The sequence below is a fragment of the Mauremys reevesii genome, linkage group 20, assembly GCF_016161935.1.
Source record: "Mauremys reevesii isolate NIE-2019 linkage group 20, ASM1616193v1, whole genome shotgun sequence".
Taxonomy (NCBI): domain Eukaryota; kingdom Metazoa; phylum Chordata; order Testudines; family Geoemydidae; genus Mauremys; species Mauremys reevesii.
The window spans coordinates 20,101,439-20,127,656 of NC_052642.1; the positions used below are offsets into that span (position 1 = coordinate 20,101,439).

Sequence of the window (26,218 nt, forward strand, 5' to 3'; positions counted from 1 at the left end):
TGTCAACATTCATGTTTATTTTTATATATAAAAAGAATGATCAGGGCTATTTTAGTGGTTTAGTTTCAAGTTAATACAATAGGAAATATGTAATCACTGGTGGAAAATATGCAGTGTAAACATGTAATAATTAGAATAAACAAGACTGGATATTGGCAGTAGGAGTTTAAGGTGGCTTATAGTAACTATATATTTGTTTAGGAACCAAGCATGTTCATTCCATTTCTAAAACACCAGTTAGGACCTCTGAGCTTTCCATTTTGAAGCACTTCATTAATATTATTAGTTAATTATCGCAACCTTCCTGTGAGGTCAGTATTATAAGCCAAATTTTGCAGATGGGGAAACAGACACATTTAGTGACCATGCCCAAGGTCACATAGCAAGTCAGTGGGAGAGCCAGGAACTTACGAGTTCCTTACTTCCAGTCCCCTGGCTCTAAACACTAAACAGTGTTGTCTCAAATCGGGTATGTTCATGTAAACACAAACCAAAATGGTACATGCTGGAAAACTGTAATAATACTTTCTTATTGAGCCACATAACAATTATTTATAAAAAGTTTTGCAAACCTATTTGTTACATTCCTCTTTTGAATTTTTTCCTCTAACATTACAAATATTGCCAAAGTCATCTTTAAAAAAATGTAAGACAAACAACATTAAATTTAAATTACTTCCTTGTACATATGCATTTATATCACAAAAAGACAACACTTTTGGAAGTTTCAGAAGAAGTCAATGTTCCAATGGACCAAAGAGACTTCATTCTCTTCTCATCATTTGAAGAGGTACCCCAGTGTGAAGACTGAGACACATTAGGACATTCTGGGGAAGGCTGTACCTTCTGTGGATAGAAGACTTCCCTCTTGAGGACCATCAAAATGGCACTTTTTATGTGGGCTAAACTTACTTAAAATAACAAATTCTTTACCCCTTAGTGATATAAAATTGGGGTTAGACAAGTAGCTACCTGACCCTCATCTGACATAAAAATTTTGCAGCACAGATCTAGTTCTGTTCATCAAAGCTGCTTGCAGTATGTAACCGAGCTGGAGAGGGAGTCTTTGGGTGAGCCATCTGTTAAAATAAGAACCAAGTTAGAATTTAGATTTCAGTAACAATTACATACTTACTAGTGGGTAATTCTTATTCATCGCATCCTAAGTGTAAGTGAACACCTAGTCCAAGAGGATTCCTAACATGTATAACATTTTTAATCCTCAGTTTCTTTCCAGTGTCAGCAGAAGTCTTATTTTTAGCTTATTGTTTTTTGGTGCTCAAAAAGCTGCTACCACCATGAGTCAGAGTCTTTGAGAACCTCTGCATATTCCCACTTGTGGGGTGTACTCCTGCAACCACTGACCTTCAGAGTGATCTGGAAAGCAGCACCTTAAATAAGCCCCACCTTATGTGAGCCCCAAATGTTTGCTATCAAAGTTATAGAAGTGCCATCCAGCCCCTATCACCTCAGCTCCTCCTCCTAAATTTTAAAATCCTCTGAGAAAAGAACTCTAAGGGAGAAGGGAACACAGGGGGAAACTGCAAGGGTGTTCCCCACACATAGGCGGATGCAGAGGCCACGTTGACAAAGAATCCCACCTGCTGTGCATCTATTTTGAGCACTTGATTATGCTTTGAATTAAATTCCAAGATTCAAGTTTGTTTTGTATGCTACAAATAATATTTAGCACTTCTAGCATTCTTTACATTCTCAAAGTACTGAACATACATTAACTAAGTGGTAGGTAGCATGAGGCAGTAGACTGGGTATTAGGAGACAAGACTTCTACTCCAAGCTCTGCTCATGACCTCCTGGCTGATCTTGGTCAAATCACATCACCTTTCTATGGCTGTTTTCTCATCTGTAAAATGGGAATAATGACCCTCCTTTATAAACCACTAAGATCTATGGGGGAAACATTTTATTAGAGATAAGTGTCACTATTATGAGTAGTAAGTATCAGGGGGTAGCCGTGTTAGTCTGTATCCACAAAAACAACAAGGAGTCCGGTGGCACCTTAAAGACTAACACATTTATTTGGGCATAAGCTTTTGTGAGTAAAAAAAGGAGGTTTTTTACCCATGAAAGCTTATGCCCAAATAAATCTTTTAGTCTTTAAGGTACCACCGGACTCCTTGTTGTTATGATGAGTAGTAGTAATTATGGGCTCAGCTGCATGAGGCACCAAGAGCGTTCACATCCCAATGCCAAGCTATATAGCTAGATGACATTTTGGAACAATATCTTATAATGGGCTTTTAAAACTCCAACCAAACTTTATGCAACAAGAAACTGACTTAAACACAAAGTCTTACCTGAAATTTGCGCCTCAGTGCCTGTGTCATTATTGGAGTCAATCCTGTGCCAGTTTCCATGTTCTCTTTGTTAGTTAATGGAGTTCCACCAGGACTCCTGAAGAGATCATAAAAATGGTAAGGAGCATTATTCTTAAATTTCTGATTAGTTAAAAAACAAAAGAAAACAGAAAGGAAGTTACCTCTGAATATTGACTTTCTTAAGATGTTTTCTAAGGTCTATTTGATTTTTGCTGGGAGTGCTGATAAAAAACAACAAAATGTTTAAACTAACATTTTTGAAGTACTATCAATGCTGATTATTATTCTGAACATATACCATCTTTTCCCTGTTTGACATCAAATAATGTAGAAAGTTCCTTACATTAGGAGGTTTGTAATGGGAGCTGGTAGGAGCTTGGATTTAGGTCTCAGATTAATGCTTTGTAAATCTGAGACTGTAATTAATGCCCTGTGCTTCTTCACTGGTGATCCTGCCTAAAATTAAAAAAGAAAAATGTTATCAAAAATACATTTTAAAAGCCTCCACAAAACATACAATCTATTTAATATTTATACCCTGCATGTTTTTAGTGCACTATGGCTCATCAGCTGTTTTGCCTCATTAAGATTTAATGTACCATAGACAAAAATAGCCATTTTATAGAAGACTCCTGTGCACACATTGTACAAGGAAAAATATCCATATATGGTTAAAATTCAGAAAGCTACAGGAATGCTGGATGCTATTACCCTAAACTAAAAAGGAACACACCACGCATTGACCCTGGCTCTCTCTGTGGACCTGGGGCAAGTCACTTAACCTCTCTGCCTCAAATTCCTCATCTGCAAAGTTAGGATAACAATGTTTACTCTCATATCTTACTGCGGATTTGGAGATAGGATAAATCAGTCGATGAGCCCAAATTCAACTTTGGTGTGAGCCCACTGAAGTTTCTGAATGAACTCTACATAAGAGATGGATTTCGTCCAATATTTGCAGAGCGCACTGAAGGTTTATATAGATCTGCTAACTGTGATTAGCTGAAATCTAAAATCTGTCGTAATGTATTCACTGAACTACTTTATTAATTGGATTTATCATCATTACCCCAAAATGTGTTGTCTAGAACTATAAAGGGCAACATAAGCAAAAGAATAGAGTAGCTAAGAATATGAATGAATAAATTATTTAAAACAACACCATACACATGAGATTGAAAAGATCAAAGGACATAGCATATATTCAGCACTTCAATAGGGAATATTCCTTGAGGCAGGAATAATAGGTGGTTCTTAAGTTTATTTTTAGGAGAATGTTTGCGAGTTGAACTGTCAAATGCAATTTTTCAGCTAACCAGAGTACAGGCACTAGCCTTGGTTAAAAATGTGGCCTGAAGAATTCAATGCATGGCTCTAAATGAGAACAAGAGAAGTTTTGCAGAAGCCAGGAAAGATCAGGAATATGATTCTGGTCTCTACAACACAGATTCTCAAAGGTATTTAGGCACCTAACCCCCATTGATTTCATTGGATCTACAGCTGTACACCAGTTGAGGGTGAACAACAATATAGATTTCTTGATTTAGTAAATGTTTGTTTGTTTAGCCATTAGTAGGGCCCTACCAAATTCACAGTCCATTTTGGTCAATTTTATGGTCATCGGATTTAAAAAAAAATCATAAATTTCATGATTTCAGCTATTTAAATCTGAAATTTCACAGTGTTGTAATTGTAGGGGTCCTGAACCAAAAAGGAGTGTGTGTGTGTGTGTGGGGGGGGGGGGGGTTGTAAGGTTATTGCAGGGGGGGTTGCGGTACTGCTACCTTTACTTCTGCGCTGGGCAGCTGGAGAGCGGTGGCTGCTGGCCGGGAGCCCAACTCTGAAGGCAGAGCCGCCACCAGTTGCAGCGCAGAAGTAAGAGTGGCATGGTATGGTATTGCCACCCTTACTTCTGCGCTGCTGCTGGCAGAGCACTGCCTTCAGAGCTGGGTGCCTGGCCAACAGCCACTACTCTCTGTCTGCCTAGCTCTAAAGGCAGCACAAAAGTAAGGCTGGCAATACCACAACCCCCCTAAAATAATCTTGTGACCTCACTGCAACTCTCTTTTGGGTTAAGACTTCCAATTTGAACACTGGTCTCCCATGTGAAATCTGTATAGTACAGGGTAAAAGCACACAAAAGACCAGATTTCACGGTCCGTAATGTGTTTTTCATGGGCCCTAGCCATTAGTGTCAACCATTTCTGATATGGTCCTGGGAAACCAGGAATTATTTTTGTTAGAACAGAACTTCAAGACACAAATCCTGGGTATAGTGCACAGTCCAACCAAATGGACTACGCCCTGAGAGCAATCTTTCCTCACACCCAAGCAAAGGAGTTGCTTCACAGCTACTACTCCAGACTTGAGGGGAGGAAAGGTTGTGTATCTGCTCAGCAGAACCATTAATCCTGCACTCAGATCCCCAGTGTCCACAGAGCCCCTATGGAGCCGGGCAACCCAGTATATGGGGGTGCTGCATGAGGCTCCTGCCAATGCACAGTGGAAGACATTGTTTTGCTAGCAGGCAGGATTTGCCCCAGAACAGCACTATCCAGTTATACATGGCCTTTGGTTTACCTGGTCTGTTTCTGTGTACTTCTGGGTCTTCTTTAGTTTCACATTCAGGAGATCCTTGAGAGTTATTTGTACGGGCCCATCTTTTACTGATGTAGCCTGAAAACAAGAGGAAGTGGGAACGAAGGGTGAAATCAGCAAATTGTGTGGCTCTCATAAGACACGTTTCCCTCACTTCATACCAAAATCCATCAAAGACCAACTGAAGAAATACAATAATTCTATTACTCCCTACCTGAAGTGCTTTTGTGCTGTTGCCCCTTTTGAGTGGCAAAGGTGCAGGTGGTGGTGGTGGTGGTGGAGGAAGAGGAGGTGGTGGAGGTGGAGGAGCAGATGCAGGTTGCAGCACTCCTGCAGAAGGCAGGGATACTGGATCTGCCAAGCTGATTTGTGCACAGACAGGAACAGCTAGTAATGGTTTATTACATCTTTGGCAAGGAGAGTTTTCTGAGGAACTAACAACAGTCCCACTCATCTGAGGAGAAAAAAAAAAAGACAAAATAAAGAACATTAAATTAGCTGTTTAAAGAATAGGAATGTTTAGGGAATGAAGTTCATAACTGCCATTGATCCAGGATGCCCGGCCCATGACTGTGCCTGCTATTGGAGTGATCATCAAGCTGGCTAACTGCTGCCTCCCAGCCTGAGAGTGGCAGCATTTCAGTGATGCTGTATGCGTAGGAAACATGAAGTGATTTGCAATGAAAGGAGCTAAAGCAGTGGTTCTCAACCCAGTGTGCTTTTCTTTTATTGAAGAGCTCTGCCAGTCAGCCCCAGGTGGCTGGGGCTTGTGCAAAAGGGCCGTGCACACCCAGGAGGTGGGGATAAAGGTGACAGCTGGAGCACTGCCACCTGGGGTCTCTTTCCCCCCTGCTCAATATCTCACCAGGAGGCAGCCCCCACAAACCCCAGTCCCTCACCTAGTGGGGCAGGGCTCTGGCTGTCAGCCCCAGGGTGGCAGCAGTAGCACAGAAGTAAGGGCGCTAAGTCTGCTGCTATTGTGCCTCAGAGCTGGGCACCCAGCCACTGCTCTCTGCTCCGCCTGCAGAGCTGGGTGGCAGTATATGTACTTTGGCAGGAGGGGGAGGGTAAATGACTACAAATAAGGGAGGCCCAATCAAATAATTTTGAGATCCACTGAGCTAACGAAATGCAAGATATTTTTTATTTACACAGGCCGTATAATTTCCAAACCTGAATTTATACATTTCTCTAGCAATTCTATTCCATATTAGGGGTGGGATTTTCAAAAGCACCGCTGTGACTTGGGGGCACAAGCTTCATTGTCCAAATTCATTGGATCCTCAAAACTTAGAGAGCATTCCCTACTTTTGTTTATATATAGCGTGTGACCCAATTATATCCTACTAAACATCATCGGGGGGAAATATTTAGGCCATAATAATAATAGTTCCTCTGTCGTCAGGGAATGTTATAGGCTGGAGAATTTTTAAAAAGGCAGAAAAGTTCAACCAGTGATTCAGACCCCACTCCTGCAACTTCTTCCATTTCACCAGTTCCCTGAATCTGCGTGTAGCCCCCTAAATTTGGGGGCGGCTCTATACAGACATAGTGGTCTCTCCATAGAGCAAGTTACAAGGCTGCAGCTTTCATTTCAACAGCATCTTTTACTATGGAAAGTTACTAACAGCCATTATAGCCAAAGCACAGTGAAGGTCTTTAAAAAATAATTATTTATTTCTACAAATATTTTACCTACCATTGTCGCATACACCATCTTCAGCCATTGGAAGATGGAGAGATGGAGCAAAACATTACTCTATTTTTTCCAGTTTGTGTACTTTGTGCATTTAACAATGCTTTGCTGTGTGTAGAATCAATTTGGCACACAGAGTCCCATTGGCAGATCAGGGCCTTATTGAACCTGTTTGAGCAGGTCTTTCACACAGTAGTAGGGGAGAGAAAAGACATCTTTGAAGAATAAGAAAGTTTGGTTGTAAAGCCACAAACACTGACAGAGAGATTCAGGGACACACTAGAACCTGAAAACTACTTTTAATACAGTATTTATCTAATTGACTGGATTTCAAGATAATGGTGTCTCTTCAGTAGCATACACATAGCACAAACACTTTTAATCTCCATCACTGACCACAGATCTTTAAATGCTTAGGCCAGTGGTATTAAACCTTTTTGTGGACCCCTAAAAAGTTTTGAATGGAGATGCAAACCCCGTTAGAAATCTTAGGAATAGTCTGTGGACCCCCAGATTGAAAACCACCAGCTTAGCAAATATGAGAAAAATCACACTGCTAATGGGACTAACATGTGACTGACCTGGATCACTCCTTGTAGTCTGGAAAATTCAATTTCCAGCTTTTCCACGTGTTGCTTCAGCATGTTCAGTTGCCGCAGGTAGAGTCGTGAAGGAAATATGGTGTCTTTGATGACTTCAAAACTCTAAGCATCACAAAGAAACCAGAGGACTATTTTCAGAGTTAAACACAATGGGTGAAATTTCAAAAGTACCTAAGCGACTTGGGAGCACAGATCACATTGATAGTCAGTGAAAACTCTTCTGATTGTATTCAGAAGCATGAAAGAACATGGACAGGCCATTTCAAATCTGCTGTCATTTTTTTCCTTTCCCATCCTTTGGTCAGAGTACACCAAAAAAGCAGACCTGCTACATTCATAAGAGCTCATCTTATAATTTGCTAATTTTGAATGTTACAAGTGGCTGCAAACTGGTAGACCATGAGGAACCGCAGGATGGACCACATTTCTTTGGAAAGGTGGTGTCCTGCAGATGCTCAATAAGGTTTCAAATTTTAACTCTGAACTCTATAGTATGTTTTTTGTCTGACCCAAAAGTGGCATGCACTAACATCTCCTAGGCTATTAAGAGCTGTAAGCTGGGTCCTATGTCATTGGAAATCCTCCAAATATTGCATTCAAGTCTCCAACTTCACATGCAATCTCAATGTCACCTTAATTTTGGGCATTTTTACCATACCTATTCCCCCAGCAGATACCCCACACTTGAACCTTAATAATTCCTTCCAAACCTTTCACTAGACAGAGATTCTCCAATAACTACAATTGAACTTTCACCTTAATTTTGGAGTTAGGTGCAATACACATGCACAGAGCACTATGGTAATCTCAGACAAAAATAGAGATTTAGAAAACATACCTGTGCAACACTGTTCTGGCACCACCAGTACAAAGATGATGCTGTCATTGCCAAGGGCCTTACTGCATCCTTTACACTGGGGAGGACTAATGGCCACACTGAGAAAATGCTACTTTGGCTGTGGGGGAGATTTGGAGGAAGACCATCCAATAACCTGTGGAAGAAAATTTCAAATTTAACTTTACAAGTAAATAAATCGTTTTAACCATCCAAACGTAACAGTGGTCAATCAGTTGGTCATTTAGAAGTGTCAATATAACAGGTGAGTTTTGAGTAAACATCAGTGCCAGGGAAGGGGATGATAGAAAAATTTGTGTTACACTGTAGGGAACATTCCTGCCCTGGCAAAGGAATAAGATCTTTCCAACAGGTTTCTTCAGGCTCCAATTACTGAGATTTTGATAACAACTCATTTCCAAGCCCCATTTCCTGACGCATTTAAAATTAGATTCGATAGGAAGGACACTGGAAGATGTACAAGAGGGAACAATTTTGCAGCAGCCAGGCCATGAAGTAGATGGGACTCAACAAGTCTCCTCCATCTCCAATTTCCGTGATTCAGTGTACTTTTTGGAACTAGCAATGGAACTATGAATTGGGTTAATGAGAAAACTAAATGTAATGTGAGCTTACCTTTGAGGGAGAGGATTCAAGCACTGCAGTTTAGTGACATCTCCCTTCTTGTTCATTAGAAGTTTTGCTCGAGCCCGCAGCTTCCGCCGGCGTTGCTTGTACTTTGCCATTATTTCTAGGGAGCCAAGTGCAAGAGCAGTTCAATCACTCTAAAAGAGTTTATAATGGGCACTGCATTTCAAGAAAGATGTGGAGAAATTGGAGAGGGTCCAGAGAAGAGCAACCAGAATGATTAAAGGTCTAGAGAACATGATCTACGAAGGAAGGCTGAAAGAATTGGGTTTGTTTAGTTTGGAAAAGAGAAGACTGAGAGGGGACATGATAGCAGTTTTCAGGTATCTAAAAGGGTGTCATAAGGAGGAGGGAGAAAACTTGTTCATCTTAGCCTCTAAGGATAGAACAAGAAGCAATGGGCTTAAACTGCAGCAAGGGAGGTTTAGGTTGGACATTAGGAAAACATTTCTAACTGTCAGGGTGGTTAAACACTGGAATAAATTGCCTAGGGAGGTTGTGGAATCTCCATCTCTGGAGAGATTTAAGAGTAGGTTAGATAAATATCTATCAGGGATGATCTAGACAGTATTTGGTCCTGCCATGAGGGCAGGGGACTGGACTTGATGATCTCTTGAGGTCCCTTCCAGTCCTAGAATCTATGAATAATCCTGCTTTTATTAAAGAGAAGAGCTGCCGCAAGAAGTTGGAAAAGACGAGGGATGCATGTCAATAATCCCACTTCAAGATATTTGGAATTGTCTTGTTTGAACAGAAGTAATGCTTAGAAACATTAATTATTACCTCCTTTAAAGTATTTCTGTGATCACCTGGAGAGAGTTTGTACATGTTAAGACAGCTGATAGAATGATGTTGAAACTGACATTTTAAACTCCCCCATTTTAAACCATCCCATGCCATCAAATTTTTTACAAGGAATATTGGGAAGAGGGGGCAAATCATAGATTTGGTAGAGGAAATCATATAATTCTGCACATATATGGAAATATTATATATCCAGGACCTATGTAAAATGCACCGCTTGCTCCATGGGTGCCAAGAGAGTGACCTCTTTGTCCTCCATGGCACAAGCCTGTTTTGAAAGATGTATATTCTCCTTGGCTTGTTCAATCTTCCTCTTCTCTACTGAGAATGCCAACAAGAGGTCCCTAATTGTGCCAGTTGTGGTGATGGTTTTGTAACATGGATACCTCTCTACTGAAAACCAGATTGAGACCTATCAACTCATTATACATAGCCATTCCCACCTGATGGCTGTTTGTTGAACTGCCAATCACTACTGATAGGCACTCTTATTTGAACTGGTGCCCTTAAGGCAAAGCCTACCTCCATCCAAAAAACATACATGTTAATATTTTTAGTTTAATTGTTTTAAAATAAGATAATTTAGACACAGGTTCTCTAACAGGATTACCTGGCTTCTGCTAGCCATGGCAAGTGAATGCTTTTAGTTTGAATTTTTGTAAAGATTCTTAGAGAAACAAGGTGGGTGAGGTCATAACTTTTAATGGACCATCTTCTGTATTTGGGACTGGCATGTCTACAATTACACTGCACATAAAGGTTATGAGAGAGCGGAGTACAGTTTCTTATGATGTTCTAAATGAGCAACTCTGGAGCTATCAAAATATTGCAGCCTATTAGACATAGGGGTGGTCAGGGGAGAAGGAGCAGGGGGAGTTGGATGGGTCAGCAGTTCTGAGGGGGGTAGTCAGGGGGCAGGAAGTGGGAAGGGGTGGATAGGGGGCAGGGGCCAGGCTGTTTGGGGAGGCACAGCCTTCCTTACCTAGCCCTCCATACAGTTTTGGAACCCTGATGTGGCCCTCAGGCCAAAAAGTTTGCCCACCTCTGGTCTAGTGTATGCATGGGGATCTGCAAAGCAATTTGGGACCCTTTGCAGCAAGAGGTCCCACAGTAACATGGCTATTATTACAACTAGTGTGACTCTATTCACACGGCAGCCATTCTCCTCTCAGCTTCAAGTTAGAGAAGAATTTTATTGTGGTTAAGATGCCAGACTGGTGCTTACACCGGGTTCAGTTTTTCCAGCTGTAAAATGGAAATAAAATCCTTCTTTTCTCCCACCTTTTGTCCATCTTGCCTAGTTAGAGGCAAGCTCCATGCCTTACTCTGTACAGTAGAACCTCAAAGCTATGAACACCTCGGGAATGGAGGTTGTTCATAACTCTGAACAAAATGTTATGGTGGTTCTTTCAAATGTTTAAAGCTGATTGTTGACTTAATACAGCTTTGAAACTTTAGTATGCAGGAAGAAAAAGGCTGCTTTCCCTTTATTTTTTAAGGGGCTTTTTTGGGGGAGGGGGGGAGGTGTCTCTGGGCTGATGCCTGATTGTGTATTTCTGGTTCCAAATGAGGCGTGTGGTTGACTGGTCAGTTCATAACTCTGCAGTTCCCCTGTGCATGTGCCCAGCACCTAGCACCCCGGGGCCCTGAAACGGTAGATAACACAGATAACTAGGTCCCCAGACTGCACTGCCTCCCCGCGGCAGGATACCCACCAGCCCAGCCGGGCACGGGGTGGGGGGTAATAGGAGCCCATATGAAAAAAAGCCCCAAATATCGGGACTGTCCCTATAAAATCGGGACATCTGGTCACCCTAGGCTGGGAGCCGCCCAGCGCCCTCGCGCTTCCCCCACAGGCCCCCTCCCCAGAACTCCTGGGCTTTGACCCCCTTCACTGCCCACCCCCGCCCCTCTATGCCCCCCTGGGTGGGGGAGGGGTGACCCGTCAGCTCGCCCCCTCCTTCACTTACTTACCTGCTCATCGGTCCGAGCACCCTCCCTGCAATTCAAAAATCGCTACACCAACCACCCTAAGCCAATCGCAGCCCCGCTCTCTTCTGCCTCCCACGGAGCCCGACACCCGCCCTGAGCTATCCAAGCTCTGATTGGTTACAGCGAATTCAGGTCCAGCCAGTCGACGCCAAGAGTGTACATGATAAGGAGGGGGAGGGGAGAAGAACCAATGCCAGCATAGCTCTCATCTGCTATAAGCACATCCTGCGCCACACGAAGGAAAGATGCCTCACGATTGGTTGGAAGGGTTTCATTTTAACCAATCAGTTTCCCAGAGTGTTTGTTTTACAAAAGACCAATCAGATTAAAAAGTGGGAGGGGAGAAGCCAATAACAGAGCAGTGGACAAGGTAAACGAAAAAGAGGCATAGTTCCCCCGCCCCCTGCAATACACCAATCAGAAAACAGGGGTAACCTTTTTACCCAATTATATAGTAGAGCTCCAATATCAACCAATCACAATTGGAATTCACTCTCAGCCAGTCATAATTCGCGGCTCTCCTTTCCTAACCAATCACATGGTGCAGTTTTTCTCCCAACCAACGGCCGCATCCGTGTCATAAGCAGGGTTTACGTCCTTCCCCGCCCAATGGGCGCGGGTCTGTGTCAGCAGCGGGCCAATCCCAATTAATCAGTGAGTGACAGCTGCCCAATGGCGACCCCCGGCTTTCCCAGCCTGTGAAAGAGGAGGTGGCTATAGCTCCGCCGCTGCCTGAGGAATGTCAACTATTCAACATGGAGACGGCGGTTACCAGGCTTGAGACCATGGTGAGTTCAAGGGGCGGGGGACCAGGCCGAGAGCGGGGCCGGCGGGTAAGAGGTAGTGGGCCCGTGTCTGGGGGGCGAGGCTGGAGATGAGCGCGCGCTGGCGCAAGCTGTGGGCTAGAGGGGTCAGGGGGACCGTCCCTATCCAGCCTCATAGGGGTAACTGGGGATTGAAGCGGGAGGCACAGGACTGTTCCTCCCACCCGTCGGGCCGGCCCATTCTTCTTTCGAGGGGCAGGGGCGAGGATAGATTCGTCTGGGTCTGTTCATTTTGTTCTCATTCTGGGGAGGTGACTAGGTAGAGCTTGGCGGGCCGCTCCATTCACCTCTTCCCGTCCGAGGGGGGGGGGCGGTTTGTGGAGCGGCGCTCGCCTGGGTCGGTCCATTTTCCTCTCAGGCTGGGGAGTGGGAGGTGGAGCAGAGGTGGCCTGGACTGGTCCATTTTCCTCTCAGGCTGGGGAGTGGGAGGTGGAGCAGAGGTGGCCTGGACTGGTCCATTTTCCTCTCAGGCTGGGGAGTGGGAGGTGGAGCAGAGGTGGCCTGGGCTGGCCCATTCTCTAGGGAGGGGGAGGGCGAGGGCATGGAACTTCCAGCCCAGTAGCATGTGGAGGTGACGCTGGCTGCTCTGGTCTGTTCTCCCGCATGGTGGGGTGGGTGTGGAGCTGCAGAGTTCATTTGGGCCCGTCCATTTTTCTCTCTCCTTGGAGGCAGTGGGTGGGTGTAGACGTTTTCTGGGTGGTCCATTTGCCTCTCATCCCAGTGGGGTGGTGATGGAGCAGAGCTCCCCAGGATGGATCCATTCTCCTATTTATCTCAGAGGTGGGCTGGGGGGAAACTGGAGCAGACCTCATCAAGGCCACTTCTTCTTTGATACAGGGCCCCTCTTGTGTGGGGGAAGGAAGGCAGAGCTGTGCTGAAGCTGATCCATGCTCTCATCTGGTTGAGGGTGGGAAAAGCTCACTTGGGCTGGTCCGTTTCCACTTACTTTGAAGGATGAGTGGTCAAAACTTGTGTGGGACATTCTAGTTCCCAAAAATCTTGTGGGGGCAGAACTCCTGTTGGCTAGTCTGTTCCCCACTGACTATGCTGATGGAGGTCTTTCATGGGACTTTTCAGTCTGGCAAAGTCAGGCGCCTTACTTAGACTGGTATTTTGTGCTCAGCTTAGTGGGGGAAGGATGATGCTCACTTCAGCCCTTCCAGTCCATAGGTCTCAACTTAATTTTAGCACTGTTTGATCCAGTCCCCCCCAGGCAGGACGATCGTTTCCTTTTTTCCTACCTCCAGTCATGTTAAATAGCTGTGCTTTAGCACAAGTCACTTTCATAGTGCAGTTAGGCCCTAGAAAGGATTTCCTCTTCATATGCACCAGAGCCCTTCTGTGGCATCCTTCAGGAGGTAGTTCAAGTGTTAAGCTACTTTTTTTTTGTTTCTGGAGTTTTTATGTTGATTTATTTCAGTAGTTATTGGGATTATTATAGGTACGTATTTGTCTGTTTATAATTTTGTTTAACATGCTTGGAGACGTTTGGGAATGGTCTGTGCATTCTAATTTATTATGGATATTAATTCTTACATTGTGCTATAAACATACATTTTATAGGCTTTTATATGAGAATTACACACAATAAAATGTGATTCTGCAAAATATCTCTAGATTGTTTTCTTGTGGTATTTGTCAGCAAACTTCCAATTACTCATTTGTCTCAATAATGCTACTTGTTTTGGTAACCCGTCTAATAGACCAGCAATAGCCCCGCAGGGAACACACCTAGGTTATTGAATACAGGAAGTTAGCAATTGCAGTAGGTTAGTACTCATTAGGTGGAAAGTGAAAATGAGTTTGGTGTTCTCCTGGTCCTTATTTATACATTTAAAAATCACTATAACAAGCTTCTCAAGAGAAACTCACAACTAGGAGGTACAATTGCAGAGCTTTGTGGGAAAGTGTTCATGTTTTATGTCCACTCTATCCCTTAATCTAGTCAGTGTTTTTAAGCCCTTCACTTTCATAAGCGCCAAATTAAAACACTTCCTAGCCCCTTGTATGTCACTTAATAACTTTTTTCAGTTACTTAACTGTCCCTTGCATTCACGTTTTTGAACTTCCACTTCCAATGTAATTATTTCTTTAATATGTTAACAGCAATGTGCAAATGAAGCATTTTTTGTCTGAAGATAAACAACTTAGAAGGCATTCAGCCAAAAGTATAAGCTTGTTCTTCTAATGGGCCTCTCATCTCATTGAGTGACTCACATTACCTTCCTATTCCAGTCCAATGGCTCTTCTGAGTAGCGCTGTAACTTATGTAGTGGTTTATGACGCCAGGTTACAATTAGGAAAAATAACATTCTTTGTATCACATTATTAGAAAATATCTGACTCCAATGCTCCAAAGTTAAAAGGTCACTACATTAAATATGTACACTACATAAATCTCAATTTCACAGTATATTTGAAAGATGCATGCTCTGTGTTAAGCTGTTGTGTGTGTTTTTGATTTTTTTTTTTTTTTTTTTATAAATCCCAAGCCATACGTTGGAATCTGGTAAATTATACTTTTATAGCTTCCTTTATCTACTAAAGTGATGTCATCATACTGAAATAATGTTTGGAGTGGTAATACTATATACTGTGTTTGACTTGAATGACATGTTTAAATTCTTCTCAAATCTCTGAAGATCAATTTTTATTTTAAATGTAAAATTGGTAGTAATGTCCATACAGTCAATTTCTTTTGAGATCTACCTGTCTCTTCTGTTGCTTTTTTCTTTTTAAACTTGTCCTAATTTTAAATTTAAAACTATTTTTATTGTGAAAAACTGCCTAGAAACTATCAATATGTCGAATGCCAAATTCTGTGTCAGTATTACAAATACTCACATTTTAACTTCACTTTTTAGAATCTGATGGTTCACGATTTTTGCTTCAGGACACAAAAATAATCAAAGAAATTACTGTGCAGGAATAGTGAGTGATATCAAGGCCCCTTTAAAGTCAATATGAGTCTTGCCATTGGCTTAATTGCAGCCAGGATATCAACCAACGTTTTTATGACCTACTTTCCAAGTAGACATCATGCTGGGGGGGGAAGGGATGGCTCTGGTTTGAGCATTGGCCTGCTAAACCCAGCATGGTGAGTTCAGTCCTTGAGGGGTTCTATTTAGGGAACAGGGGTAAAAATTTGTCTGGGGATGGGTCCTGCTTTGAGCAAGGGATTGGACTAGATGACCTCCTGAGGTCCCTTCCAACCCTGATATTCTATGATTTTTGCATTAGATTGCATTAGAATTGGTTTGGACCAAATCATTCATATATATATAATTTGCACTCTACCTTATGCTACCAGTGTTTAAGACTATTGTTTGTTCCTTTGCTCCTATATTGGCAATGGCCATCTTGCATTCTTCTGTTTGATTTTAGGGGTACTGTTGACTTGCTCCAAAGGGAGACATGTCCAGCTGCCTTCTGCCATTAGGAAGGACCATGAGTGACACAATGCAGAGCCATCTTGAATTTTTAGTTGTATTCTCTCTCTTTTTTTTTTATTTTAAATACACAAGATGTTACCATTTTACTTTTGTTTTAATTTCTTGCACACAAGCTTAGTTAGATACACACACACTTTTGAAAACCTATCTCTCTCTGAAAGCATTCAATTATTTTAATTAATGGGAATTTGTGTCTTGGTAACTGTCCCTGGTATTGCAGCTTTGTGTGTCTTGTTTATCCTTTGGCTTGTTTGTTCTTCCTGTATTTTCTATGAAGTCATCAGCTCTTTCCATATTAGTGTGATCAAATAGTACTTCTAACTTCCCCAGTTTTGTTATGTACTTCATGAAAAGCTTTTAGTCTCTAGAGGAAGCAAGGATAGACTATAGTTCTTTTGTAGGAAAACTTAAAAAGAACTAATTTTATTAATAGCAATATGAATGATAATACTGAATAACCATGTGGCTTAAAAGCGAGTCTGCATACATTTGAAAGACAAATAACAATAACAGAAGAGTGAGTCAGAGGATCCATAACGTGGTAAAATTCATTATGTAAAAAGAGCATAAACCTACTTTTTTATTTGGTTTTTTTAAGACTTGTTGCATTTCAGAAGGAGATATGCACCCAAGCTGAGGATCGATCCAATGCCCATTGAAATCAATGGGAGTCTTTCTACAGACTTCAGTGGGCATTGGATCAGGCCCTATTGAGAGTACTGTACAATACATGGTGGTGGATTACGATTAAAGAATTGGTGGTTTTATAGTAAGTATTATTTACTTTTAAGTCTGAGACCTTCAAATGTTGGAGGTAGCATAATGTTCTGAGGAAAATACATTCAAGTATGCAACATTTCAGTGTTCCTTATTGTAAAAACAGAATTGCTAGATTAATCATAAAATGATTGTTTGAGAGCAGTCTTGTTCCATTTATTTCATTGTATTTTTAGTATGTTGGACCTACCTTTTACTTTCTGGTGAGTGGTGTCTGTCCAGTGCCCTTTTTATGTTGTACTACTAGTGATCATGCACAAAAAGCAGTGCAATGTTAAAAGGGCATTGGCCAGTAATACTGTCCACGTTAGTAATTTTTTTTTTAATGGAATCACAATTTAAAGGTCAGTGTATTTGTCTAGTCAGAATGGAAGACTATGCTACAGTAACAATAAAGTAGGATTGCCACTTTTTCACACGTGCTGTCCTTATCAAAACTACGATCATGGCCCAAGAAATATGTTCCACATGCAAGGAAGGGCACATCGTACTAGTTTCCCTAGGAAAACAATGCAGATGATGTCGTAGGTGTGGACTTGGCTCAGGCTGCAGCCATGGTGATTTAATGCACCTTGACTCAGTTCCTCCATTTGTCTGAGTTTTGCTGTTAAGAATCTTAGAATGTACAGATGGAGATGGCCGATGGAATTATCTAGCCCTAGAGGTTCTGAAGGTATCATATTGTAGACCAGATTTTAATAAAGAATCTGTCTTTTGGACACCTCTCCCCTAATTCACAATTCTGTTGCCCGTGCTCCCATTTGTGATCATGTATCATTGCTCTGGTAACCACAGCATTTGCTAGAAAAACTAAAATAAACTTAAAACACTTAAAGTAATTTAAGAGCTGGGAATAAGAACAAATAATTTCATGTGGCCAGAAAGTGTTCCCTGGATTACCAGTAGTCCACGGACCATAGCTGAAGAACCTCTGTCCTATGGCATCTCATTAATTTGTTCAGCTGCATAACACACATGAAAGAGAGATGTATTTGAAAATGTGATTGTCAGGCAAGAGCAGCAGCAGCAAAATGTTCTTAACCCAATTCACAACAGATTTTTGGTGTTTTTTTTATCATTTTCTCTTGCTCAAGAGAATCCAGACATTCCATAATGTGTTAACAGTTTCCAAGTCCTGCATGTGTCTAGTAGGCCTGATGAACATTAACCTTAGCCAGATTTCCATAACTCACAAGATGCCAGCATCTGACATCAACTTATTTTGACTTAAAGCGTATTTATAGATGGTGTTGACTAGATGTTCAGGATTCTGGTTTCCCTTGTTTCAAAAAGTGTCAGCCTACTAAATAGAAACATTGCTTTTGTTCAAAATATACCTGATGTAGGTTATTCTTTTCATTACAAATTATTTCCACTTACCTTTCCTATGTCTTGCTGCTAACGAATGCTCTGACTTTATTGCACTACTGTACTTTACAGCTAGCAGTGCAATAGTATTGTCAAAGCATCTGAAAGCAGAGCACACAGCATATACCTTGATTCTTGCCCTGCAGCTTCTAACAGTTTCTTCAAAGCCTGTGAGTAAATCTGCATTTAATAAATTTACATTTTCTCATTGTTGTAAAATATTCATTGTGCAAAGGTTCCAAATCTATAACAATATGGTGAGATTTTTAACACTGAAATTAAATTGTATTTTACTATTCTTAGATTTAGAAAATGGTGTATCTGTAGATTAAAAACAAAACAAAACTTGAATGGGGATTAAAGATCAAATCACTATAAAAGTTTAAAAGAGATGCATTTGCTGAAACAGACACTTCTTATATTTTCATAAAATAAGAAACAAGTGGCAGAAGGGAGGGGTGCATCTCAGATACATCTAAGCTGTTCTGGGAAGTTTTTTATAATGGGCATAATTTCTTAATGTATGTAGGTATATTTCCACAAAACAAGCTGTGATATTTAATTATAATATTTTCATTAAGGGCAAGTCTTAAATATTAGTTACATGATAGACAAGCAATAGCACATTAAAATTAAACATTCTCAATTATACAAGTAACCTGCAGTTAATAGTTCACTGTCAGTCTGTAAATCTCAAATTCTGCCTTGCTTAACATGCTTTATATTCTTATGAACTGTGCTTTATACTTTGTAAAGACACACATAATCTAGGGTGACCAGACAGCAAATGTGAAAAATTGGGGCACGGGGTGGGGGGTAATAGGCGCCTATGTAAGAAAAAGACTAAAAAATCAGGACTATAAAAATCTATAAAAACCTATAAAATCAGGACAGCTGGTCACCAGGGGGAGGGATAGCCCAGTGGTTTGAGTATTGGTCTACTTAACTCAGGGTTGTGAGTTCAATCCTTGAGGGGGCCACTTAGGAATCTGGGGCAAAAATCTATCTGGGGATTGGTCCTGCTTTGAGCAGCAGGTTGGACTAGATGACCTCCTGAGGACCCTTCCAACTCTGATATTCTGTGATTCTATTCCTTCCTTCAAACATATTTAAACAGTGTTATATTGGAAACTGAGTCATCTTAGATGCTTTTTAACATCAGTCACAGTAATCTGTATTCTTGATATCTTCATTCTGAGAGTCTGTGGGTGCAGATAAAGAAGTAAACAAAAAAACCCACTATTTTGATGGCCTGTCATTAGAAACCAATAATATAAACTTTCTCCCACAGAGGATGACAGAATTACTAGGACAGATTTTAAAATCCTTGTGAAGGTTTTTAAATAATAAAGAGTATAATTAAAAAGTAGTTTACTGTATATTTTTATGATTAATGTAACTTTTAGGATTGGAGCTCAGGAGCAGTTTTGTCAAAGTCAAATGGTAAATTATTGTATTAATAGGTTAAAGAACTATTTTCTTTTTGTTCCTATAATTGGAGGACTTCTTAAACTCTTCCACATCTGTCGTGTGTTTTAACTACTATGCCAAAGTTAGCCAAAAGAAGTATCTTGAAGAGGGTAAAAGTTTTCAGTATGCTGAAAGGTGAATCTCCAAATTACAAGTATATACGCTTTGAATATACCCTGTTCCCAAACAAGCCAGTGGCAAAATTCCCATTGACTTGGGGCCTGCTCCAAAGCCTATTGATGTTGATGGGAATCTTAGGAAAGCACATACGAAAGATACATCCGCATCTACTCATAGTAAAACCATTCACTCTGTTTGTGTGTATTTTTCCTGTCATCTTCATTTGTTCAATTTAAGAAACCCATTTTAGTGACTGTAAATGACAAATGAGTCTATATTATTCATGATTTAATGTTTCTATAATCTGTATTTTCAAGGTTACATACACATAAATTCCTGATTACACAATCTGTTGCTAACTTGTAATTGAAGGATATCTGTAAGGATATCATTGTCCTTACTGGAATTTTTAAAGCTATAAAGAAATAATGTGAGTTATGTTAATTTTGAGTTCTGTTAGAAACACAGGACATCATCAGTAAGGAAATACCTTGAAATCTGAACTATAATTTAATATTGCAAAAATAGTGATAGAAGGAATGCAATTGTAAATAATCCAGGTACTAATATTATAATAATGTAAATGTATTGGCTTGTTGGGGCAAGTGGAAAAACTAATATCAAAGTTCAATAGGTTCTGTGTGTTGTTCAAAGATAACACCTATTTTGTAACATTTGTTTCATGTTTTTCTTTAAACTGTAATGCATTTTAATTTTAAGCTACTTAAATAATCAGCTGGTATAGTTTACCATCAATATGAACTTTAATATTTGTTATGGAAACAAGGACTAAGTATTATGATTATTGTGAGATTTTTGTCCTAGATGTACCATTTGTGTATATTTGACTTTTTAAAAATTGACTCTGCTTAGAAGAATAAATTGTGGGGTTTTTTAAATTTAATCTTGTTTTTTTTCCCCCCATTAATATTTTGAAATATTTAGCAGGTGTTTTATTAGACTGGAATATTTTTTTTCAAGATTCTTATTAATACGGACCAGCACCTTCTCATTAGATCAGTTTAGGATGTGGTTGTCGGATAGGTTTACCACTTGTATGCTACATAGTAATTTATTTGTGTACTTTGACATTGAAAACTGTATTTTGAGGATGTTGGTGTGAAGTTATCGGGTTCATAGAATTGTTTGTTTTATTTTTGTGTCTTCTCAGTCTCCCTTCTTGAGCAAAAGGAACCTTTCAAGAAAGTTAATTGTTGATGGAATACATAACTTTTAGTGTTTCTTAAGTGTCTAATATTTTTGTTTATTGACTGTTCTATTTTTTTTAAATAAGTTCAATAGTAAATCTAATGATGAGGATTTTTTTTCTACTGGTGATTGAGTTTTAAATATTGGACTTTTTGATTCTCTTATTAAAGTAATCCCCAAACAGTTTAATAACTTGTGATCTCCGATCACACACCATGGTGTTCCCCCACTTACTGTTGCTGGGTGGTTAGAAAATATTTAATATTAATTTTTATTCTTTTTGTAGAAAAGGACGTTGGAGACATTTGAGCCTGATGGGTACAGATCATGACATTCCGTGTGATCTGTACAATACTGTAGTCCTTCCTGGAATAATATTAGCTAAATAAAGATAAATGTTAAATAGCAACAAATGTTTGGATAAATGAGTGCAGATGAAGGGAAGTGCCTCTAAAGGAGAGAGTGGTTCTTTATGTATTATTACAACTTTTGGCTAATTCTGTATTGCAAGTCCGCATCATTCACCAAAAGGGTCTGATGGACGTAAATCAGAAGAAAGAAGTTAAAGTGGCTTGTTTATAGTGCCATAAATCTGAGATAGATGGAGAAGCTTTGTCACGCATTGTGGTTTGTTTAGTTTTAAACTATTTAAGAAGAGTATTGTTAAAAGATTTCTAATTTTCAAGAAATTGTGTGTGAATATAGACAAGTCTTAATGGGCAAAGATCTTGTGATTTCCATTATTTTGTGTGGAACAGTCTTCTATCAATATAAGATAATTGGATATACTTAACTACCTAAATATGGGCCTGATCCAAAATCCATTTAAGTCAATGGAAGTTAGGTTGCATTAGTGCATCACACATTTTTTTTGGTCATTTCAAACAGTTTGTTATACTGTAATTATAGCTATCGAGTTAGATGTCAGTTCAAACAGTGAAAACCACATTGAGTTAAATTAATTCTATAAATATTTATCTTGCGTTCAAAACAGTCCCTCTCTCAACTATAATCCCAAATGAATATATGAAGAAATTCATAGTGTTAGTTTTGTGAATTGGGCACACTGCCTTTCTGTAAACCAGAAATCCCTAATAGACATTAAAATGGCAGATGAAAGTTAATTAAGCAATAATCTTATCGCCTATTTCACAGGGCAATTATCCAATTCCCTAGTGGCTCATTTATCCCAAGAAAAGAATTGCCTGAAACGTGTTGGTGATGTCATCAGTTTGATTATCCACTTATCTGTCTGATTTATCAGGGAATAATTAAATTTGTTGTGAGTATCTTGATCAAACAAGAGGACACATTCTTAGTATAATAAAAAATAAAATCTCTGATATAACCAGATCCTGAAATGTCATTGATAGTCTCTACTCACAGCTGTTTACACATTATTGCTAATAGAGTTTTTTAGTACTGAGAAAGGACAGTGACCAGTCTGAGAGAGCTGTAGAAATTGATGGAGAAGATTTAACACCTTTCACTAGAAAGAAAAAAATAATATATATTTTTTTGTTTAATTAGTAAAGTCTTACATTTGAATGTCAGATACCAAATATTTAGTCTCTAAGCAACTGATAAAACTAGCAGTGTTATTGTATGAAATACTTCTTGTATTGGCTTACTCAAGTAACAATCTTTCCAAAAAAAAAAAAGAGCGTAATAGAAGAGTTGGATTCAGCCCTTAATGTCCTAGTAACAAACTCATGTAATAGCATACTTTAGATTGAAGCAGCAGTAACTGACTCTTAAATGCAGTTACATTATCAAGTCCTGGTCTACACTACAAACTTTTGATGGTATAATAAACTACGTTGCTCAGGGGGTGTAGAAAATCTTACCCCTGAGCAATGTAGTTTTACTGACCTAAGCCTTGGTGTAGGCTGCGCTACATCAATGGGAGGGCTACTCCTGTCAACATTGCTACCCGCTCTCAAGGAGGTGGAGAGGTGGCGTACATAGTGTCGTCGCTAAGTGCAACTGTGACGCAGCTGTGTTGCTGCCGTGCTGTAAGTGTAGACAAGCCCTAGGTACAGATGTTTCTTTATGGATGTGCTAGTTCTGTTGTGGCACTTCTGTCCTATATACATTTAATACTAAAATGTCACTTTTTAAAAAAATGTCAAATTTACAAGTACAAATAACAGGCTGTATCATGCGTAGAAGACAGTGTCTTTCACAAAGGATTTACTGTTTACATAACACAATAAAATTCAGGTGCCTAATACATGAATGGATCAGGCAAGGTCCAGTTTTTTGAAAGGTGTTTTCTTTGCCTTTTTTTATATAATTTCACACTTTAGATTATCATTTTAAAGCTCCACAGAAGAACTTCACCTTGAGAGATGTGAATTAAGAAAAGGTGTGTGTTTGGTGTAGTAAGAAATTGATGGTTCCACACAATGGGCAATTCAGATAATTGTGAAAGACTGTACAAAGACAAGAGCAGGAGGAAGGAAAGAGTAGGTGTGTGGAGCGGGTTAGATAAAGAGAGTAAGGGAGAAGTGGGGATTCTACTTGAATAGAATGTTTCTAGCTCATCAGAGTATCTGATGGTAGCCTAGAAAATTCTTCTAGTGTGGTTACTCACTGTGGCAACACAATTATCCTAGCAGCAGCAGTCGGATGTTACCTGCCCGTTTCTACTAATACAATATTTTGATTGCCATTTTCTTTTTCTACAATATTTGGACTCATTTGAAATTGTAGACAATATAGGGTAACATTTCAAGCTAGATGTGTGGACTTAGCTGCTGTCAAGTCTCACTAATATCTGTGGCAGCTGTGTATAAGTCTCTATGAAATAAGTCATCACTATGAAAACCTATCCTTTATACACTTAAAATATTTATTAAATTTGTCATAACATTCAGTCATTCAAAGAAAGCTCTGCATAATAAGATGTCAGTTAAAGGTGGATCACTTTTTACATTATATTTCCTTTAAAGAATAGAAAGTTACAGAAAAGCTCCTGTGATTGCTGTCTACATATAATGAATGCTAACACCACAAAGGCTGTTGAACTGACAATAACATACAAAATGTGTTTAAAAATCAAAAGAAGTTTACAATGGATCTTGTCAGTACCTAATGTAAGCAGTTAGAAATTTCAGCTGAAGTTAATACTTTAACAGTTTCCTTGAATTAATGGGAGAATTGCAATGGGTTTTTAGTTATAAGAAATTTTTGGAGCTTTGAAAGGTTCTGTGGAAATGATAGGGAATAGCAGCCTTACTTTCATATTTCATTATTAAATATAAATTTTTAGAAGAGTACAGAAAGCCCTTGTTGTATCATAACATCTAAACCTCTAACTTCACCAAAATAATCCAAGAAACCAGGGAAGTGTGCTTATACAAACAATATTTTTGTATAAGCACCCATGAACATCCATTGTATCTTAACCCATGAACATCCATTGTATCTTAATTTTAAATTCCTGGAATAAATATCAACATCTCAATGACTTTAGTAATTTCTCTGACTTTAGTCAGAATTGAAAACTATTTTCTCTGACATTGTTTGGAAGATAACTCCTTTCCTCTGACAGTAGTTGTGATATCCGATAAAGTAAGTTCTCTGAGAGAAAAATCTTCCCTAGATCCTTCAAAACTGACTGTATCAGAAAAGCAAAGTCAACAATAAACTACTGTAGGCCTACTGTATGAGTGAATACCTGGGTATATACACCATTTATTTCAGTATCTGGAACTCTCCTCACCACTTCTGGGTATTCAGCCCACATCCACTGATCTCAGAAGTGTGTTATGAAAGACTTCTTACTGAATAATTCTCATAAGAGCTGAGCCTGAATTTTCTGAAAGTCCAAGAGTTATCCTGGCACCATTGAAGTTAATGGAAAAACTCCCTTTGACTTCACTAGTGTCAGGATTTCACCCCAAATGGTCCACATCAAGTACAGTGCACCTAGTTCCTTCGATTTTCTTTTGAATCCCCATATCTCTTGTTTCCACTTTGCATTTTCTCAGGAGTCCCCTTTCAGAAATCTACGGCCATATAATGGAGCCTAAATGGGGTATTTCTGACAAAGGCACCTTTTAAACTTGCAGTGGAAAAAGTGCCATATTTTCTTAATCTCAAATCTCTTTCCCACTGGCCATTGTGTCCATTAGGGTTATATTAATATAGTAGCCCTCTTTATCAAAGAGTTTTATCTGCAGTTTCTTCCGGACAAGGTGGTTGTCAAAGCACCTTATGATTTGTTTGTTCGATTATTGTATCCTAGTGTCCTCATACAGGTTGGAAAAACAAATTAATATACCATCGGTAGTCAGGACTCAAAATCTACTTTGAACAAAACTAAATATAAATCTAACCAGTCCTGATTTCATATTTTCCTAATCAGGAGCAACTGAAAGGAAATTCTGTTCTCTGGCTTTGTAAGCAGAAAGACATAAGCAGAATGATCTCTGTATTCTTGTTGATCAAATGTTGTAAAATGTTCTGTCCCTGCTTGCAGTTCTTTTAATGCAAAGCCCTTCAGTTAGCTCTAAATTCCATGCATTACAATAAAACTGAAGACCTATATATATATATATATATATATAAAATACACACACACAGAGAGAGAGAGATGAATAAGGAAACATGGTTCCTGCCTGTTTTGGATCACTTGTTTTGAGGGTTTCTCTAGATAATGTAGCTGATTCTGGTTCAGTTTTTCTCCTCTTTTCCTCCTCCTTCCCTTCCCTGTTTATTGAGGATGTTCATGCACCACTGGCTACTTCCCAGAAGTAATTGCAAGAGCATTTGGTCCTAGTTGTGGAAGTAAAAACTACGAGTAAAGAAACTAATTTGATGTTAAAAGTACATTTGTCCTTTTTTAGGTCTCCTCTAGCTCTATGGAGGAAATGGGCCTTCCTTAAACTCAAATTACAGATAAGTAATATTGATTACAGCTGACTTGTTCTTAGAGAATGTTTCGGGAAAAAAAATTCTCTCCTGTTTTGAGACGTTTTTTTCAATGAGTTCTAAATGGTATAATACAGCATGTAGCATGCTGTACTATACATGTGGTAGAGTGTACCCAAAGAGATATTGCCACAGATGAATGCATGTCCTTATGATAGGTCATAGAATGTTACCCTGGTTTGACTGATGTAAAAGTTTTTTTTAATTTACCCTCTCAATTCTGGGTCGCTATTTTCCTTTGTCTAAAGTACATACTGGCAACAGGGACTTACTGTATAATATGCAGCACCTGCGCTGCGAAGATCAGTGAGCTCAACTGTCAGATAATGCAAGAAAATGCTGCAGACTGTCTGTTCCTGTAAATTTTTCAAGGACCTTCTTGGCCGCTACTTCTCATTGCCTGGCAAGTTCTTATCTAGCAAATTGCTTTAAGGCTACTTACCTTTAAGTACTTTGACTATAAAGAGTTTGCAGGTTTACTCTTTGGTGTGTGTGTATATAAGAAGGTTAGAATAACCTACAAACATTAGTAAGTGGGGGAACAGC

The 26,218-nt window shown here is 39.5% G+C and overlaps 2 protein-coding genes across 7 annotated transcripts in view; one reads left to right on the plus strand and one right to left on the minus strand.

The window, feature by feature from the left end:
• Positions 1-12,688, minus strand: PRR11 (proline rich 11). Of its 4 annotated transcripts, none has more exons than XM_039508059.1 (10): positions 12,582-12,688; positions 8,707-8,822; positions 8,074-8,227; positions 7,215-7,337; positions 5,152-5,391; positions 4,920-5,015; positions 2,683-2,795; positions 2,501-2,560; positions 2,319-2,415; positions 1-1,079 (listed from the first exon to the last, which is right to left on the minus strand). In XM_039508059.1, the coding sequence occupies exons 2-10, from the start codon at positions 8,814-8,816 to the stop codon at positions 1,011-1,013; spliced, it is 1,062 nt and encodes a 353-aa protein (XP_039363993.1). In that variant the 5' UTR covers positions 8,817-8,822; positions 12,582-12,688; the 3' UTR covers positions 1-1,010. The 4 variants fall into 4 exon arrangements, with proteins under 4 accessions (XP_039363993.1, XP_039363995.1, XP_039363992.1 ...); XM_039508061.1 differs by lacking the exon at positions 12,582-12,688 and adding an exon at positions 11,958-11,981 and having other exon boundaries at positions 8,707-8,821; XM_039508058.1 differs by lacking the exon at positions 12,582-12,688 and adding an exon at positions 11,497-11,688 and having other exon boundaries at positions 8,707-8,821.
• The window catches only part of SKA2 (spindle and kinetochore associated complex subunit 2), a 21,192-nt gene continuing 7,028 nt past the window's right edge, over positions 12,055-26,218 (plus strand). Inside the window, exons 1-2 of one of the 3 annotated variants that reach the window (XM_039508064.1) lie at positions 12,059-12,302; positions 25,588-25,639. Coding sequence is in view for 2 of the 3 variants with exons in the window: in XM_039508063.1 (XP_039363997.1) it covers positions 12,270-12,302 (33 nt within the window). In the remaining variant the exon portion in view is untranslated. Of the gene's footprint in view, positions 12,303-25,587; positions 25,640-26,218 lie in introns of all 3 variants that reach the window. The other 2 variants (XM_039508063.1, XM_039508062.1) reach the window with 2 other exon arrangements.